General features: G+C 53.4%; 1 protein-coding gene across 8 annotated transcripts in view; it reads right to left on the bottom strand.

The window, feature by feature from the left end:
• SPTB (spectrin beta, erythrocytic) overlaps positions 1 to 15,070 on the bottom strand; it is a 123,370-nt gene that overhangs the window by 38,989 nt on the left and 69,311 nt on the right. For all 8 annotated transcript variants that reach the window (XM_082386414.1, XM_082386412.1, XM_082386407.1 and 5 more), the window contains 12 exons: positions 13,220 to 13,371; positions 11,773 to 11,946; positions 10,694 to 10,785; positions 10,214 to 10,294; positions 9,777 to 9,892; positions 9,292 to 9,404; positions 8,277 to 8,464; positions 6,059 to 6,176; positions 4,805 to 4,963; positions 3,603 to 3,905; positions 2,735 to 2,885; positions 899 to 1,769 (listed from right to left, as the gene is read on the bottom strand). In XM_082386414.1, coding sequence (XP_082242540.1) covers positions 899 to 1,769; positions 2,735 to 2,885; positions 3,603 to 3,905; positions 4,805 to 4,963; positions 6,059 to 6,176; positions 8,277 to 8,464; positions 9,292 to 9,404; positions 9,777 to 9,892; positions 10,214 to 10,294; positions 10,694 to 10,785; positions 11,773 to 11,946; positions 13,220 to 13,371 — 2,518 coding nt within the window. The remainder of the gene's footprint in view (positions 1 to 898; positions 1,770 to 2,734; positions 2,886 to 3,602; positions 3,906 to 4,804; positions 4,964 to 6,058; positions 6,177 to 8,276; positions 8,465 to 9,291; positions 9,405 to 9,776; positions 9,893 to 10,213; positions 10,295 to 10,693; positions 10,786 to 11,772; positions 11,947 to 13,219; positions 13,372 to 15,070) is intronic.

The raw sequence follows: 15,070 nt of genomic DNA, 5'->3' as shown, positions 1-15,070 counted from the left end.
TTTAGCATTTCCTGGGCCAGGCTGGGAGAGAACTGGTTACTTATAAGACAATTGGCTAAACAGAGAGGTTTATGGGAAAATGAGGTGTAGGAGGTGTTAATCGCCACAGAGACTACCTGCCATGCCTCCACTGCCCCAGCTGCTGCTCATGGACCCTAATTCCACTGCCTTGACACCTGGACCTGAAGGCTACCTCCCCAGCCAGGTGCTCCGTCCCTGGGCAGGAGAAGGCAGAGCTGCCGAGGGGAGGGTCACTGTGTGGTTATGAAAGCTGACTCTTCTGAGATAAGAGCCCAGGTCCCTCCAGCATCGGCATGGGACCACCTTGGCATGATCGAGGAGTGACTTCTTTTCCTCAGCTCCTTGGATTCTGTACTCAGGATGATGGGATGCCACACAGACTGGGGGGCACGCCCTCCCATGCCAGAGTGCTGATGGAATCGGAATAATGGAAATGAGAGTGGCCTTGCAGACTGGTGATTTACAAACTGGTCTCTGTGGCCCCTCGGGGTTCTGTGGTTTAGGGACTGCCAAAGAAAGCTAGAGCTTGTGGGGTCCAGCCTCTCGCGCCCCCTTCACCACAACCACTCCACTTTCCACTGTGTTATATGTCAGGGGTTCCATATACCATTCATTTGAACAAAGGCTGCTGTAGCTGAAAAGTCCTCCAACACCTGGACCAGAAAGAACCCCTTTGTCTTATTTTGAGGAAGGTCCCAGGGGGTGAAGTACCAAGCGCCACAGAGCCAGATTAGAACTCGTGACTCTCAGTGCCTGGCCTCTGTGATCAAGGGCATCCTATGGCCTCTCAAAGAGACCTTTGTTGATCTGGAGGCTGTTCCAGCACTAGGAGCACAGACCGCGTAGGGGGAGGCGAGAGGGGAGGGCCGGCCCTGACCTGTGCTGCACGACCTCCAGGTCCTCCAGCGTGTCTGGGATGTCCATCTGGGCCAGCCACTTCCCCTTCTCGCCCATCCACAGTTCACAGGCATCCGTCTCCCCAAACACCGTGTACAGGTCCAGGGCATCCTGCAGCCTCTGCCGACGTATGTCCGCTTGGGCCACCACCTGCTGGTAGAGATCCCGGAGGGCCTGCAGCCGGTTGGTCACATCTGGGGAATCCCGAAACTCTTGGGGGAACCCCTGGGCCTGCTGTTCCAGATGCTCCATCACCCCGTGGCTCTCCTCTAGCTCCTCCAGAAAGTCCTTGTGCTTCTTCCCCAGGGCCTGTGTGGCCCCTTCATCCTGCCCCACATCTTCTCCCGAGAGCAGCCGGTGGGCATCTTGCAGCCAGGCCTTCAGATCGTCCGCATCGCCCTGGAACTGAAAGAAGTTCTCAGCGTCCTGGAGGTTCTTCTTGCGGAAGGCAGCCAGCTCCTTCAGCTGGTTCCACTGGGCAGACACCTCCTTGATCTGGGCCTCGATCTGCGGGTGCCCGAACTGCTTGCGTGCCACCATGCCCTCAGCCTCCTGGAAGATCTGGTCCAGGTGGGCGTCCAGCCCGCGCAGCTCGTCCTCGAAGACCTTGTGCTTGCGCTGCAGGATGAGCACGCTGGTCAGGTCCTTGCCATAGTCCAGGGAGGAGTAAATCTGCTCCTTCTCCTTGATCCAGCTCTCGGCCTCATCCATCTCCCAGAAGAACTTCCAGAGCCGCTTGGACTGCTCCAGCTGGGCCTTGCGTCCGGCTGCCGTGTTGCTCAGCTCCTCGAAGCACTGCTCCAGGTGGCTGACACGGTCCCGGATGACCTGGGGGTCGCAAGGCTGGTACCCTGGGAGGAATGGGAGGAGGGAGGACAAAAAGGGTAAGGGCTTCATCTGAAGGGCAACCTTCAGATCAGGTGCCAGGCTAGGACCATGTCACCTAGAACCTGCCATCTCACTGGGGCTTTGGGATTGGACGCAGGGGATCCTAGTTTCCAGTTGCTTAGAGGACAGGCTTTTAATTAGTTCTTTTTAATGAATTCCCACTAAAACTTCAGGAATAGGAGAGGTTAAAAGTTGGGTCAACTCTCAGTAGAAATGCACAATGTAAAATTATTTTAAAAAAGAACCAGGCACAGGGGGGTTCCCTGGTGGCGCAGTGGTTGAGAATCTGCCTGCCAATGCAGGGGACATGGGTTCGAGCCCTGGTCTGGGAAGATCCCACATGCCGTGGAGCAACTAAGCCCGTGAGCCACAACTACTGAGCCTGTGCGTCTGGAGCCTGTGCTCTGCAACAAGAGAGGCCGCAACAGTGAGAGGCCCACGCACTGCGATGAAGAGTGGCCCTCGCTCGCCGCAACTAGAGAAAGCCCTCGCACAGAAACGAAGACCCAACACACCCAAAAATAAATTAAAAAAAAAAAAAAAAAAAGATCTCACCTCCATGTTCATACAGTACTATTTAAAAAAAAAAAAAAAAAGAACCAGGCACAAATTTCAAGATGATTCTTCAAAGAGGCAGTGGGGGTCACCTATCTAAGACCAGAAGCTATAAACCTAAATTGTCTCTGCCATAACTTGAACTAGCAGAGAGAATGAAAGATGGAGGGTGCCTTCGTGGTTCTTATAAACCCTTCTGATTATAGATGGCCAAAGCAGTTGCCTGCCCTCTGGAGAATTTTGCTATCCCTCAAACTTCTTTCTTGCACCATTAGTTGATGAAAGAGGCAGAATTCTACAACTAGATTTATCCAAGCTGGGGTGCTGGAGTGCTGAGCCAGAGGCCTCAACAGGAAAACACCTGTGGCCTCACCTGGCTCCTCAGTGAACTGAAGAGTGGCTGTGGTGATGGCCTTCACTTTGTCCCCTTGGATGGCGATGTCAGCCTCCATCAACTTGTGCTTTTGTAACAAGTCCTCGACCTCCAACAAGTGCTTCCCGAACTCGGCAGACAAGAGGTGAGCCTGGCAAAGAGGACAGATAAGGTAGAGGGAGCGAAGAGAGGTGAAGAAACCCACACGCTAGGAGAAGACCCCTCTGAAGGGAGCGTTCGTGGCGTGTTGGGACCAGGATGAGTCAGATGCAGCTGGAAAACGGCTGCTGCTCAGCAGGAAAGCAGCTACAGAGCAGGAGTTCCCACTGGGGGTGCCCATTAAAATCATTCAGGGAGCACCATTCAGGAGCTCAAGCCCTACACTCAATCTCCTATGTGTGTCCCTGACTTGGGGCCTGGGCATGTGTATTTTTAGAAAGCTCCGTGGTCAGTCTGATGTGCATCCTCAGTTGAGAGCTACTGCGGTAGAGGGAGAGGAGACAGACTTCTTGGTGGCTCTGTGCCGGGAGGTCTGGGTTCCCACCAGAGTCAAATCGTGATTACCCAGAGCCTGATTCTCCAGGCTCCTGATGGATGTCTGTGTCTCCTAGGCCCTGCAGGTTGGCACCTGTGCTACTATGAACCCCAGATTTCTTGATCACGGGGAATACAGAAGATCTGCGCTGGAGCAGTGTGAGCTAAGCCGTTGAGAGGCGGATGCAGCCCGACGCTGTGCTGCCTCGGATTCTCCACTCTGACTCAGGGAGGTGGGACTGGGAGGTGCCTATGGAAGCACACTCCCATTGCAGGGCGGGTGCTGAAGCCCCAGGCGGACACGGGGGCGGGGGATGGGGGTGTCTGAGCCCACCTTGATCTCGTCCATCCAGTCGATGCTGTGCAGCATGTCCTGGAGGAGCTTCTGCAGGGCCAGCGTCTTCTCAAGCCTCTGGCGCCGGGACTGCAGCAGCTCCTGCAGGTAGTTCCACAGGCGCAGGACGTTGTCCTTGCGGGCCGTGATGCGCTTCTGGTCGTGGTAATTCTCCCGCTCCAGCTCCTGGGCCAGGTCCTCCAGGGCCCTCACCCGCTCCTCGTAGGCAGCTGTGTCCGTCTCAATGGCCTCGTGCTTCTTCTTGGCGGCCTCCACAGCTGCCAGGTCGTACCCGAAGTTATCCTGTCCCCCCAGGGAGGAAAACAGGCAGCTCAGTCAGGCTCCCCTTGGCTGGTCCCCAAACGCAGAGAAACAGCGGGTCCCTTCGGAACAACTGCTGGACGGGAAAGCCCTTTCCCAACGAGTTACTTCTGCCATCTTTTTCAGCCTATCTTATCAGAGCCAAGTTCCAAAGACTAAATGAACCTTTACAAGAAGCTTGTGATTTTACTCACTGTGCCATCCTTGTGGGTAACACTGGGTGAATATTACTAACAGAGCCCCTTCACCACCTGCTGGCACTCACCACCCTGCCTTGCGCGGACCTGCCCGATTCTGGGCAGGAAGGGGCTTCTCACTAGGAAACCATGTTTACCCCCATGCTGTCTGGGGTGCATGCACACTCTCCGATTCTCTCAGTATGCTTGCTTTCCTCTTTCTGGATGAAAGGGGAAATTTGATTCCAAGCTCCAAGTGGGAAGGAACAGATGCTCTCATGGAGAATCAGTCCCGGGGTCAATTTTCAGCCAGTGAAATGTGACACAGCCCCAGAGGCCAGAGTCCAAGGGGCACGTCTCACACATACGAGGTGCACTGCCTTCATCACATCCCCGGAGGACCACTGAAATGTCAGCCTGAACTCTGGTTCCAGGTGATGCCACTGGCTCACGTGAGACAACTTTTGGGGCCATTTTTGGATTGTGTGGCTCTTTCCTAAAAATGAGGTTTTGTCAATCTGGGAGAGTTCCTTTTCGGATGTGAATCTTGATCCACCCAGTCAGAGGGAGCAGGGCTGCAAGACCTGTGGAGAGGCTTATCCTGCTGCCGCCGCTGAGAGACCAGCGTGGGCTCCAGCCCTGCTGTCTACTGGGGGCTCTGGAAAGCTCCCCCTCTCCTGCAACCCCAAGTGCGGCCCCCTTTACCTGGGCCACAAGCCGCTGGTTTTCATTGAGCCACGTCTCTCTCATGGCAGCCTTTCGGTCAAAGCGCCGGGCCAACTGCTCTAGCTTCTCCTGCCGGATGAGCTCCTCCCTCAGAGCCAGCTCCCGCCGGTACTCAGCTTCCTCCAGGCTTTCCCAGGCCTGCACGAGGGGCAGGGGAGAGCTCTTGGGATTTGGGGGTCCCGACTCTTTCACCCAACACTGAGCGATTTTAGGAATCTAGGCAGAGCCTAGATTAAAGCTCAGTGACAGCCTTTCGGCTTTCCTGTCTGGGCAGACGAAAGATTCAGGGAGCACTGGTCATGACCCCCCAGTTCCCTCTCCTCCTAAATCTGCCTCAGACTCTTGGTTTAGTACAGTGTTATTTGCCTCTGTGGGTGCTCAGTAAACTCCTGTTGGCTAAATGGCTACCTCTTTTCCACTGGAACTTCCAGGTGGTGGTAGGCCTCCAAACCTCCGAAATGTCATAAGGCATTTCCCTTCTGTTGAAAGTAGTCAGTATTCTCCAAAAAACCTCAAGGTTCTACAGAGAATAGACTATAAAACTGGCTCTAAAAAAATGGACTCTGGGTGTCTGAACAGGGGGCTGAACCGGTGGACCGTGGGTAGAGTCTGACCTCTCAGGGCTAGACTTAGCACCCTCAACAGCCAGGTGTGTCATTAATAACACCACAGGACGTGGCTTGGCTTAACCCTGTCCTGGGACCATTACATGTGCCCTTATGAGGAGCTCACTCAACCCACTGGCAAACCCGCTGCATCCCCATTCTTACAGCAACTTTGAGCTGGAAATGTGTAGCAACTGCCTCTTTTTCTTTTTTAATTTTTTAAATGGAAGTATAGTTGAATTACAATGTTGTATTAGTTTCAGGTGTATAACAGTGATTCAATATTTTTATAGATTATACTCCATATAAAGTTGTTATAAAATATGGGCTATATTCCCTGTGCTGTGCATTAAATCCTTGTATATTATTTATTTTATACCTAGTACATCCCCTTCACCTATCTTGACCCTCCCTCCACCCCTGCACAGGGGGCTGAATGGATGCTTGGTGGGTGGAGTCTGACCCCTCAGGGCTAGGCTCAGATAGCACCCTCAGTAGGTGCCAGGTGTGTCATTAATAACACCACAGAAAGTGGCTTGGTTTAACCCTGTCCAGGGACCATTCCCTGGGCCCTGATCAGGAGCTCAATCAACACGCTGGCAACGTGAAATGGAAAACGTTGCTGTACCCGGTTGATGTCGGACACGAGTTTCCCATCATGGGGCGTGTACACTTTCTGATTGTTGGCTCTCATCCGTGACTGGATGGTAAAAAGTAGGACTTCTAGATTCCCCTTCTCCTGAAACCTGTCAAGAAAAAAGAGGTAGGGAGATGAGTGTCGAGATTCCCACAGCCAGTTTTTTTTTTTCTTCTAATTTTCTGGTCGGCCATGCGGCATGTGGGATCTTAGTTCCCTGACCAAGGATCGAACCCGCGTCCCCTGCATTGGAAGCGCGGAGTCTTAACCACTGGACCACCAGGGGAGTCCCAGCCAGTTGTTCTTTTTTTTTTTTTTTTTTTTAAATTATTATTTATTTATTTATTTATGGCTGCGTTGGGTCTTCGTTTCTGTGCGAGGGCTTCCTCTAGCTGCGGCAAGTGGGGGCCACTCTTCATCACGGTGCGCGGGCCTCACTATCGTTGCCTTTCGTTGCGGAGCACAGGCTCCAGATGCGCAGGCTCAGTAGTTGTGGCTCACGGGCCTAGTTGCTCTGCGGCATGTGGGATCTTCCCAGACCAGGGCTCAAACCTGTGTCCCCTGCATTAGCAGGCAGATTCTCAACCACTGCGCCACCAGGGAAGCCCCAGTTGTTCTTTTTTAAGTGAACATGGAACCCTGGCGTCTTGGAGCTTGGATAGCAAACACATTTCTCTTAAAAAAGTAAAGAGGATCTACATAGGCTTACTTACCTGTTAAAAGATCTATCGATCTATCATACTCGCCAACTGAGATCTAATAGGGGTTGAGTCTTTGCAACATTAACCAGAGAAAACAACTACTGCAGCGTTTGCTTGTCATTTGCTTCCATGGAGGAATGGCTAACTGGACTGTTCTGGTAATTCCTATAGGTATCAAGTTTTACCAATCCATACAAAGAAACTCTTCCCTGTTCTGCAAACAGTTGAAGGCTTTTGACTAGTTCTTTACTCAGTTTTTTGCTGAGTGAGTCAATAAAACCATGTATGTTCTTATGTGGAAGCAGCATTATCCACGTAAGAACATATCGCACCGAGAGCAACTTTCACCTGAGTACTAGTAAGTCAGCTCTCCTGACAACGATGCAAAAGCCCAGATGCTTCTGAGAGGGGAGGAAAGGCTAGGCTCCGGGAGGACCTTAGGTGTAGGAGGTGAGAACTGGCAGCAGGATGGATTTCTGGAACCCAGGGTCCAAGCTCCAGGTAACTGGGTACTTTCCCATTTCTGCCCGTAGCCAAGTATTTACCCACTTCTACCTCCACCTCGCAGTAGTCAAAGGTCAGCTGGTAAGCAAGGTCCCCACCCTGAGGCCAGCCTAATTCATCTGCCTGCTCACAGGCACTGCAGGAGGGCTGTGGCCTTGAGCACTGTCTACGTAGCCAGGAGATGCTACCCCGGTGTGCAGTGCCTGGTAGACTCATGGGGCATGTTATCTGTATTGGATTTAGGACTTTAAAAGTGGGCTAGTGTCAGGCCAGAAATCAGATACTTGTTTGTAGTACATTCTAGACTCCGTGTCTCGCCTTTCCCTGTTTGCCAGTCATGAATGAATGAGCGGGGGAGGAACAAGGCAGAGGGTACCACTGATGAGCTAGAAATCTGTTTCTGGGGAGCTGGCCAAGCTAAGGGCGGGCGAGCTGGAATGGCCCGTGTCTGTGTGGGTGTGTGCGTGCACGCATGTGCACAGTTGTGTTTGCATGTGCATATGTGCACGTAGGCCCTGCACACGCTGGAGTGGAGCAGAGGTCCCGAGAGGCAGACTAAGTGCTCTGCTAATGGATGAGCAGTGACAGATGGGAGAGAAAGAAGGATGTGCTTGATGATCAACAAGGCCTCACGTGGAGAGCTCTGGGGCTGTGGATGCAGAGGTCATTACCAAAGAACAAACCCGCAGCTCAGTGCACAGAAGAGAGAGGAACTTCCCAGCACCTTCTTTAAAGAGACTCTGAAGTCTGAGATTTCACTGCTGCTCCCCTTCAGGGATCTGGGGAAGTATTTCTTTGTCTATGAGTCAGGGGTTACTCAATGCCCACTGCCTGTAGGCTGATGGCTTGGGAGCAGGGAGACAAAACAGGATGAAGTAGGTGACAGATGGGCAGCTCTCTAACCTCCAGGAGCCACCTCCCGGATTCCTTCTCCAGGCCCTCCAACCTTCTGGAGGTGGTTTCTCGGCCGTGGTGCCCGCCCTCCCGAGTGCCCAGGCCCTTACTTGGGCGGCTTCTCCACGGTGCGGTAGGTACTGAAGGCCTGCAGCTGCTGCTGGACACCGGTCAGGGAGTTGGCGAACTTGCGGCTGTTCAGGACAGTGATGGTCTGCTCGATCCAGGTGAGCAGGTCTGAGGCCAGCCCGCTGTACTTTTCAATCATCTTCTCGGTCTCAATGGCGTGGTCAATTACCTAGGGAATCACCTTGTGACTCGTCCTTGTCAGAAGGGCGAGGACACCAATGAGGATGCCCACGGGGACCACAATCGAGGTGGTCCTCCTCCTCGCGAGCCCTGGAGCGTTTACGTTGGGTTTGTTCCCTGAGCCCAAGACCACTGCTGAGCAGGGGGCCGGACTGGAAGTGCGCCGGCAACGTCAGGAGGGACCTGGCTGTGCTTGGGATCGGGAGCAGCTCCCCCCCTCCCTAACCCTGTAAAAGACTGGAAAGCTGTCTGTGCTTTCCAATCCAGCCGCCAGAGAGGCCAAGGTCCTGTTTATTTAAGAGTGGGTATTAGGGATCGAGAGCTTCCTGGCATTGTCTTTGCTAAACACCAGTGCACGAAGATGAATGAGAAATGGTCCCTACCCTGGAGGGACAAAAGACCCAGCCGGGGAAAGGACTCTGGCACGAGGGTCTGTACAGTGGGGTGGCTCCTCTGTACAGTAGGCTGTGGGAGCCTAAGAGGCATGAAAACACAATAAACTAACAAGTAAAAAGCCTGTTTTGTTCCTGTGGGAATGCTCCTGAGACATGGGTCTGCAGGTGGAAGGTCGGCTCAGAGCTATGGGCTATGACCTTGTTTGGGACAGACCATCAACCTGTGTTGGAATTCAGCTTGGGAGCCATTAACCTGGCAATGCTTGGCTTCAGAGGAAGTTGGTGGGGGGTGATCTGCACCCTCTCCCACAGCTGGGGTCCAGACACAAAGCTCTTAGGGTAGAAAGGGAGCATCTCAGTCAAGGCCTGTGCGTGGCAAGCGGGGAAACGGCGACACTCTAGTTACGCAGCAGCTCAGTACCTTGCCAACGCGCTTGCCCTCCACTGCCAGCACCTTCATCTTGGAGAAGTAGTGGTAAAATGCCACCACATAGGTGATGATGGATTTCTCGTCAGGGTTTTCTGTGAAGACATCTGCAAGGGGAAAGGGTGGGCTCTCAGGACCAATTGGAAGTTGGAAATGTCAGGCTCAAGGGGTTCATCTCCCTGTGTCTCCAGCACGAAGTTCAACTACAGGCACCAAGTGACAGGTGAGAGTGGAAGAGGAATAGGCTGCGATTTTAGTGAGAGGATGAAATCCATATTAGGACCACAAAGAATGAAAGAAGGGAAAAGGATGGAAAGACTACAGTGGGCCCCCAATCAGGCAGGGAAGGTGTCAGGAACCAGCTAGGGTCTGAAGAGCAGGCCAGAGCGGAGCCCTGGCCCGGCCACCGTGCCCATGGCTCTCCCAGCACGGCCCACGCTCCTCCCGGCGCCCTGACGGTCTCGTGGGCGCTGGCTCACCTTCAGGGTCGAGGAGCGGGATGATGCCCAGCTGTCGCTCGGCCACGTCGAACGCGCACTCCAGGTTGTGCCGCGCGTTGGAGTCCTTCAGCTTATCGAAGTCAATCAGGTCGGGCCTGGGGACGAAGCCAGCCTGTTAGAGGGCAGGGGGCATGGCATGCCCACCAAAAGGGCAAAGACCCTGGGCAGACGCAGGGAGGTGGCTGAGCCGGAGAAGTGAGAGGAGGAGACGGGACAGAGGAGGGAGCTGTGAGCACCAGTGTGTGAGGAAGGGGGATTTAAGGGAGGCAGGATGCCGAGGGTGAGAGGAGAAGGCGCCACGGCTGTACCATTCCTGTGACGCTTGAACAGTAGCCTACATGGTAAGTGCAAGGTGTCCCAATCCCCCCAGGGCTCCCTGGCTCCCACAGGGGTTCCTGCTCCGCTCCCTCTCTTACCGGTGCTTGTGGATCAGGGCGTTAAAGGCTAGGCCATCCTTCCAGCTGGAGGTGAAGTTGGTGACGTTGACATGGGGGTAGCTGCATCCAAGAAAAGCATTAAGACCTAAGAAACAGATTCTTCTGGCGTCCCTACAAGTGTGTGAACCGAGGGCCAACACCTCAGGAGAGGAGTGGACCGGACCCTTCTCGAGCCCCTTCAACAAGAGGGCAGCCATTAAGTCACACAAAGAGGCTCCCTCATCAGGTGGGCCCAAGAGACTCTCGCCCCCAACAGACCCCATGGTCTGACCCAGGCAATTTTGGGATAGAATCCTGTATTCCGGGCCTCTAAGAATCAGGTCAGGATAGACTGTGCATCAACTACGCCCAAGCCAATGTAGTTCTGGGTGATGGCGTCTAGGTCCCTTGGGGACGGCAATGCTTGGGAGGCACAGGGGGTGGTGAGGAACATGGTAGTGGCTGGTCCCCAGGGCATACCCTGCCGTCTTCATCTGACACCATAACAGCAACGCGTCCTTGGCTGAGCGCGTCTCACGACCTTCCTGAGTTTGGACAACGATGTCCTGAATCTGTGGGCACAGGAATAAGAGAGGGAAGACTTAGATGTGCATCTGGCCCAGAGCCTCCCTGCTCTCCCTGGAAGGCCCCCTCCGTCCTTCCTCCTCTGTAGCCATCCATCCGGTCGCCAGCCCTGCAGCCGCCCCGCAGCCTGAGGCCCCGGATCCTGGAGGCCTGTTTCCCTGCCTTGGTCAGCTTCTCCACGTCAGAGGAGACCGCTCCAACTTGAAACTCTAAGGGGAGACCAAGAATAAACAGCAGGATGCCCCCATTCCTCCCCACGAGGTACGATGCCACCTAGGCCATGGAACGGCATGAACGCTGGAAGGTACTGTACTTTGATCAGCAGCTCCTCTTGCCTCTTCATCCTCCCCAATTCTGCTGTTATTACCGTTTCGTCGTACACACCCTCAGAGAGTGAGATTGGACACCCAAGACCCCTTGGGTGAGACCTTCAGACCGGGAGCTGTGTGTTATCTTCCTTCTCCCTGCCCTTCCCTCCTCCAACTAGGTTCTTTCCGTCCCCAGACCAGCAGGTGGAAGGCCCCGCTTTCCTCCCCTCGTGCTTTCTAAATTCCTTACAAATAAGTGACCTTGAATTTCAGGGTGGGAAGAGAAAAGCTTCTGAGTGAAAAACATAAAAGCAGATCTTCTGCACTCTTGTGATTTCTGAATCAAACTACTTAAAAAACCAAAAAGTGACACATGTGGGGGGAAGGGGACGAAAGTAGGTCTTCCAGCCAGATCTCAGCCCAGCCACTAATTTCTATCCTCTCTCTCAAAAGACTACGCTATTGGCTGAACAGCTCGCCCTGACCTTCAGCAACTTGGCGATGCCCAGGATGGTTTCTCCTTCCTACAAGCATTGTCCCCCAGGACAGGCTTCTAGCCTCCCAGAACGTGCAAACACTCGCACTTATTCACCATTTTATAAGATTCCCAAACCCAGTCTGGCCCAGGGAAGCTCCCTCCACCCCCTCTGCCCCCTAGGAACCCACCTGGAAGCGGAGGATGATGGTCCAGATGAGGCCCAGGACCAGGCGGTGGTTGCCGTCCACGATGTCGTGGGAGCCCATGTTCTCCAGGTGCACACGCTGCTCCTTCAGGAACTGCAGGGCCTTGTCCACATTCTCCAGGCAGTGGATGCGCATCTTCCCCTTCGTGGGCTTTGGCTGAGGGACAGCATTGCCCCGTGGGCGTGGAAGAACCTCATGGTCACGCCTGGACCAGCTCCGGTCATCAGCATCCACCCTCCATGCCAAACTCCAACTCCCATGCTCACTCCTTGACACTTTTCAACCCCATCCTTTCAGCAAAGTTCAGGGGCTCCCTCTCTTGAGCACCCAGAACTCTGCAAGTGGGCTGCATCAGTACTGTTCCTGGGTCTAAACAAAGGCTTCTGAGTGGGTGATAAGTGGCATTCAAATATAGTAACACAACAGGTAGTTAGTTGAGCACTTACTATGTGCTAGGCACAGTTCTAGGAACTGTTTACTGCTGATTGGTGATAAGAGTGGCTTTTAGTGTGGTGACTGATAATGGGTCCATTCTGCCATCCAACTTCCTCCCTCCCCACCCCCAAACGGCCTCAGCCAAAGCTCAAGGGGACCACCATTGATGAGTAACTGCATCATCTGAAGGGTTCTTAGTGGTAACTCTCTCTAGTGGGGTAAGAGGCATTCTTTAACTTCAGCCTGGAGTTGAAAAGGCAACAGATGAATGTGGTACCTTCCATTCAAACCCTGAGGTCTTAGGCTACTACATCAGGTACAGGTATCGGTCTACACATGGGGGAAATGAGGCAAAGAAGGTCCTGCCTGATAGGCCCAAGGTCATAATGGAAGTAACTGAGCAAAACATGAGCCTTGATCTGGTTCTCCTGCAGGGGCAACATTACCACCGGGTGGGTTACAACTGAGAGGGCCTGTGATAAATTTCCACTTGTTAGAGTGATGGATACACAGGAAAATATCTTTCACACTTTCCTCCTTGTTCCAAGAAGGAGGCAAATTTTTCCAGCTGGGTAATGGGATATGTCTTAGCCTGTGCAAGGAGGCTGAGGGTGGGCCCACTGCAGGCCAGTCACAGATAACCAGATCCCAAGAGGAGAAAGTCAAGAGCTCTGTATGGCTTCTGGGAGGAGCATGAAGGGGTGGGAGTGGCCAGAAGGAGGCAAGAAATTCTGAAATGCTTCAGCAAAATTAACAAAAGTTTTGATGATATATTAGATGGAAAGCCAGGCATTTATGCTGGGACATATTTAGATGAACACGTTCAGAGAACCCAGTCAGCCACACGGACACCTCACATCATTAGTACTGAAACCTCCCAAAAGAATAGGGAGAAACCTTGGAAAGCCATGTGAACTGGAGAGGCCCCCAGACCATGTCTTTCCTGAAGAGGGGACAGAGCACCAGCCACAGGGCCTGGGGAAAGGGGCTTTACCAGCATCTCTCCAGAGAGCACTTCCAGCAGCTTGATGAGCATCTTCCCATCCCGCAGGTCCTTGTAGAGGTCAGTGATGCGGCAGGACACACGCGCCAGGTGCGAGTTCACCCATTTTGTGAAGGTTTTCTTCTGAACAACTTCCCGCTCATCTGGGTGGGGAGAAGAGCCTTGGGTGAGGTGCCTGAGGTTGGCAGGGTCCATTTGCAATGTGACATGGGGCTGAAGGGTTTTTCACCTTAACCCCAGAGTTGCCCCATCCCTGGCAGAGGAGGTCGATGTATCTATTCCATCCCCTTCTGAGGAGCATTTCTGACCAGAGCGTAGCCTTTTGGCTTCACAGGTCCACGTGCCATGACTGGGGCAATGAAGAGGTAACTTCCACCACCACGGTATCAAGACACCCCTAATCCAGTCACCTGCTTCCCTGTGCGCATCAGAATGCTCTGGACTACTGGGCCAGCGAGCTCAGAATTCAATGCCAGGTTCACCCGTCCACCCATCCAACAAATATTCTCTCTGCCTGGAATGCTCTCTCTCGGCCCCTCCACCCCTCACACCATTCACCTAACTCCTAGTCATCCTTTAGGAGTCAGTGGAAACAGCGCTTCTCCGGGAAGCTTTTGTGACCTCTCGCCTAGGTTCTGTCTCTCCTTGTGTGCATCTGCATTTCTCATTTCTCTCTCCTCATACTCAGATTAGTTGAAAGTCTGTCTTTCCTGCAAGACTGCAGGCTCCTTGAGCCCAGTAAAATCTGTCTGTCTTGTTCACTTCTAAATCCCCAAGGCCTGGAGTCTGGCACACAGTAGGTCTCCAGAGCTGTACTGTAGCTGACTGTGCAGAGGTTTATTCAGCTCCTACGCCAGGCCTGCTGATACATAAAAGTAAAACAAACTGCCTATCCTCAAGGAGCTGCTGGTAGATAGAGGAGAAGGATGAGCATGGAAACAGTGAGATCATGTGGAACGTGTGACCTACGTAGGGTGAAGGGTAGTGGGGGCTTGGGCTGGGGGCTGTGCGTGGCACTAAGCTCTCCTTCTCGCCCGCAGAATGGCAGGATTTTCCATCTTCAGACCTGGGAAGCCGACATGCCACCCCCAGCTTAAATCAGCCTCAGCCCAAACCAAGCTTCCAGCCCAGGCTGTACCAGTTCAGGTGGGCTACCTTTTAACACCTCTGTTAAAATAAATACAGGGTACTGTAAAATAAATGCTGGTACCTGTAGGGTTAGAGCTGGGAAGCTTGATCAAGACGCTGGAGAGAGGACAGAGGCTGGGATAGCAGAAAGAATGGGGACAGGGTGAAAGAGAGAGAGAAGAGGGGCAGAAAAGGTAGAAACAGGAAGAGAAGTTTGCTTGAGTGAACAGTCTGTGGCAACCTGCTTCTGGGCACTCTGGCGGAGGATTCTAGGCAGGAGATGACCCGGCCATGTGGCTGGGCCTAGGGCCATGGAGGGTCCCTGGGGAGCGTGTGTTCAGGTTGGTCACAGCCAGGGCAGACTCCGAGCAGTCCAGCCAGGAGGGACTGTCAGTGCCGTGGGAACAGGCTAAACGTCTGCTCAGCTGAGCCCAAACTGTGGAAGGGTTGGCTTCTTAAATTATTAAATGTCTGACTTAATAACAACAGAAAGAGGAGCCCAGCCAGCATGGCCTCGAGGGTATAAGCCTGGCAGTTTCTGAGGCTCACAGCATCAAATCCTTCCTACTTCATGGCTATTTTGGTGTTAGGAACTCAGACCCTTTATTCGCATCTTCATTCATTCAGCAATTGTTCACTGTACAGCCGTTAGGTGCCAGGCTCCGGGTGGAGGGGGAGGCAGCCAAGGACAGGAAGGAGCCCCCATCCTTGACG

The sequence above is a fragment of the Balaenoptera borealis genome (genome assembly GCF_965194805.1).
Source record: "Balaenoptera borealis genome assembly, chromosome: 3".
Classification (NCBI taxonomy): Eukaryota; Metazoa; Chordata; class Mammalia; order Artiodactyla; family Balaenopteridae; genus Balaenoptera; species Balaenoptera borealis.
Note: the sequence above shows the minus strand (reverse complement) of the source record. Positions and strands in the feature narration are given on the sequence as shown.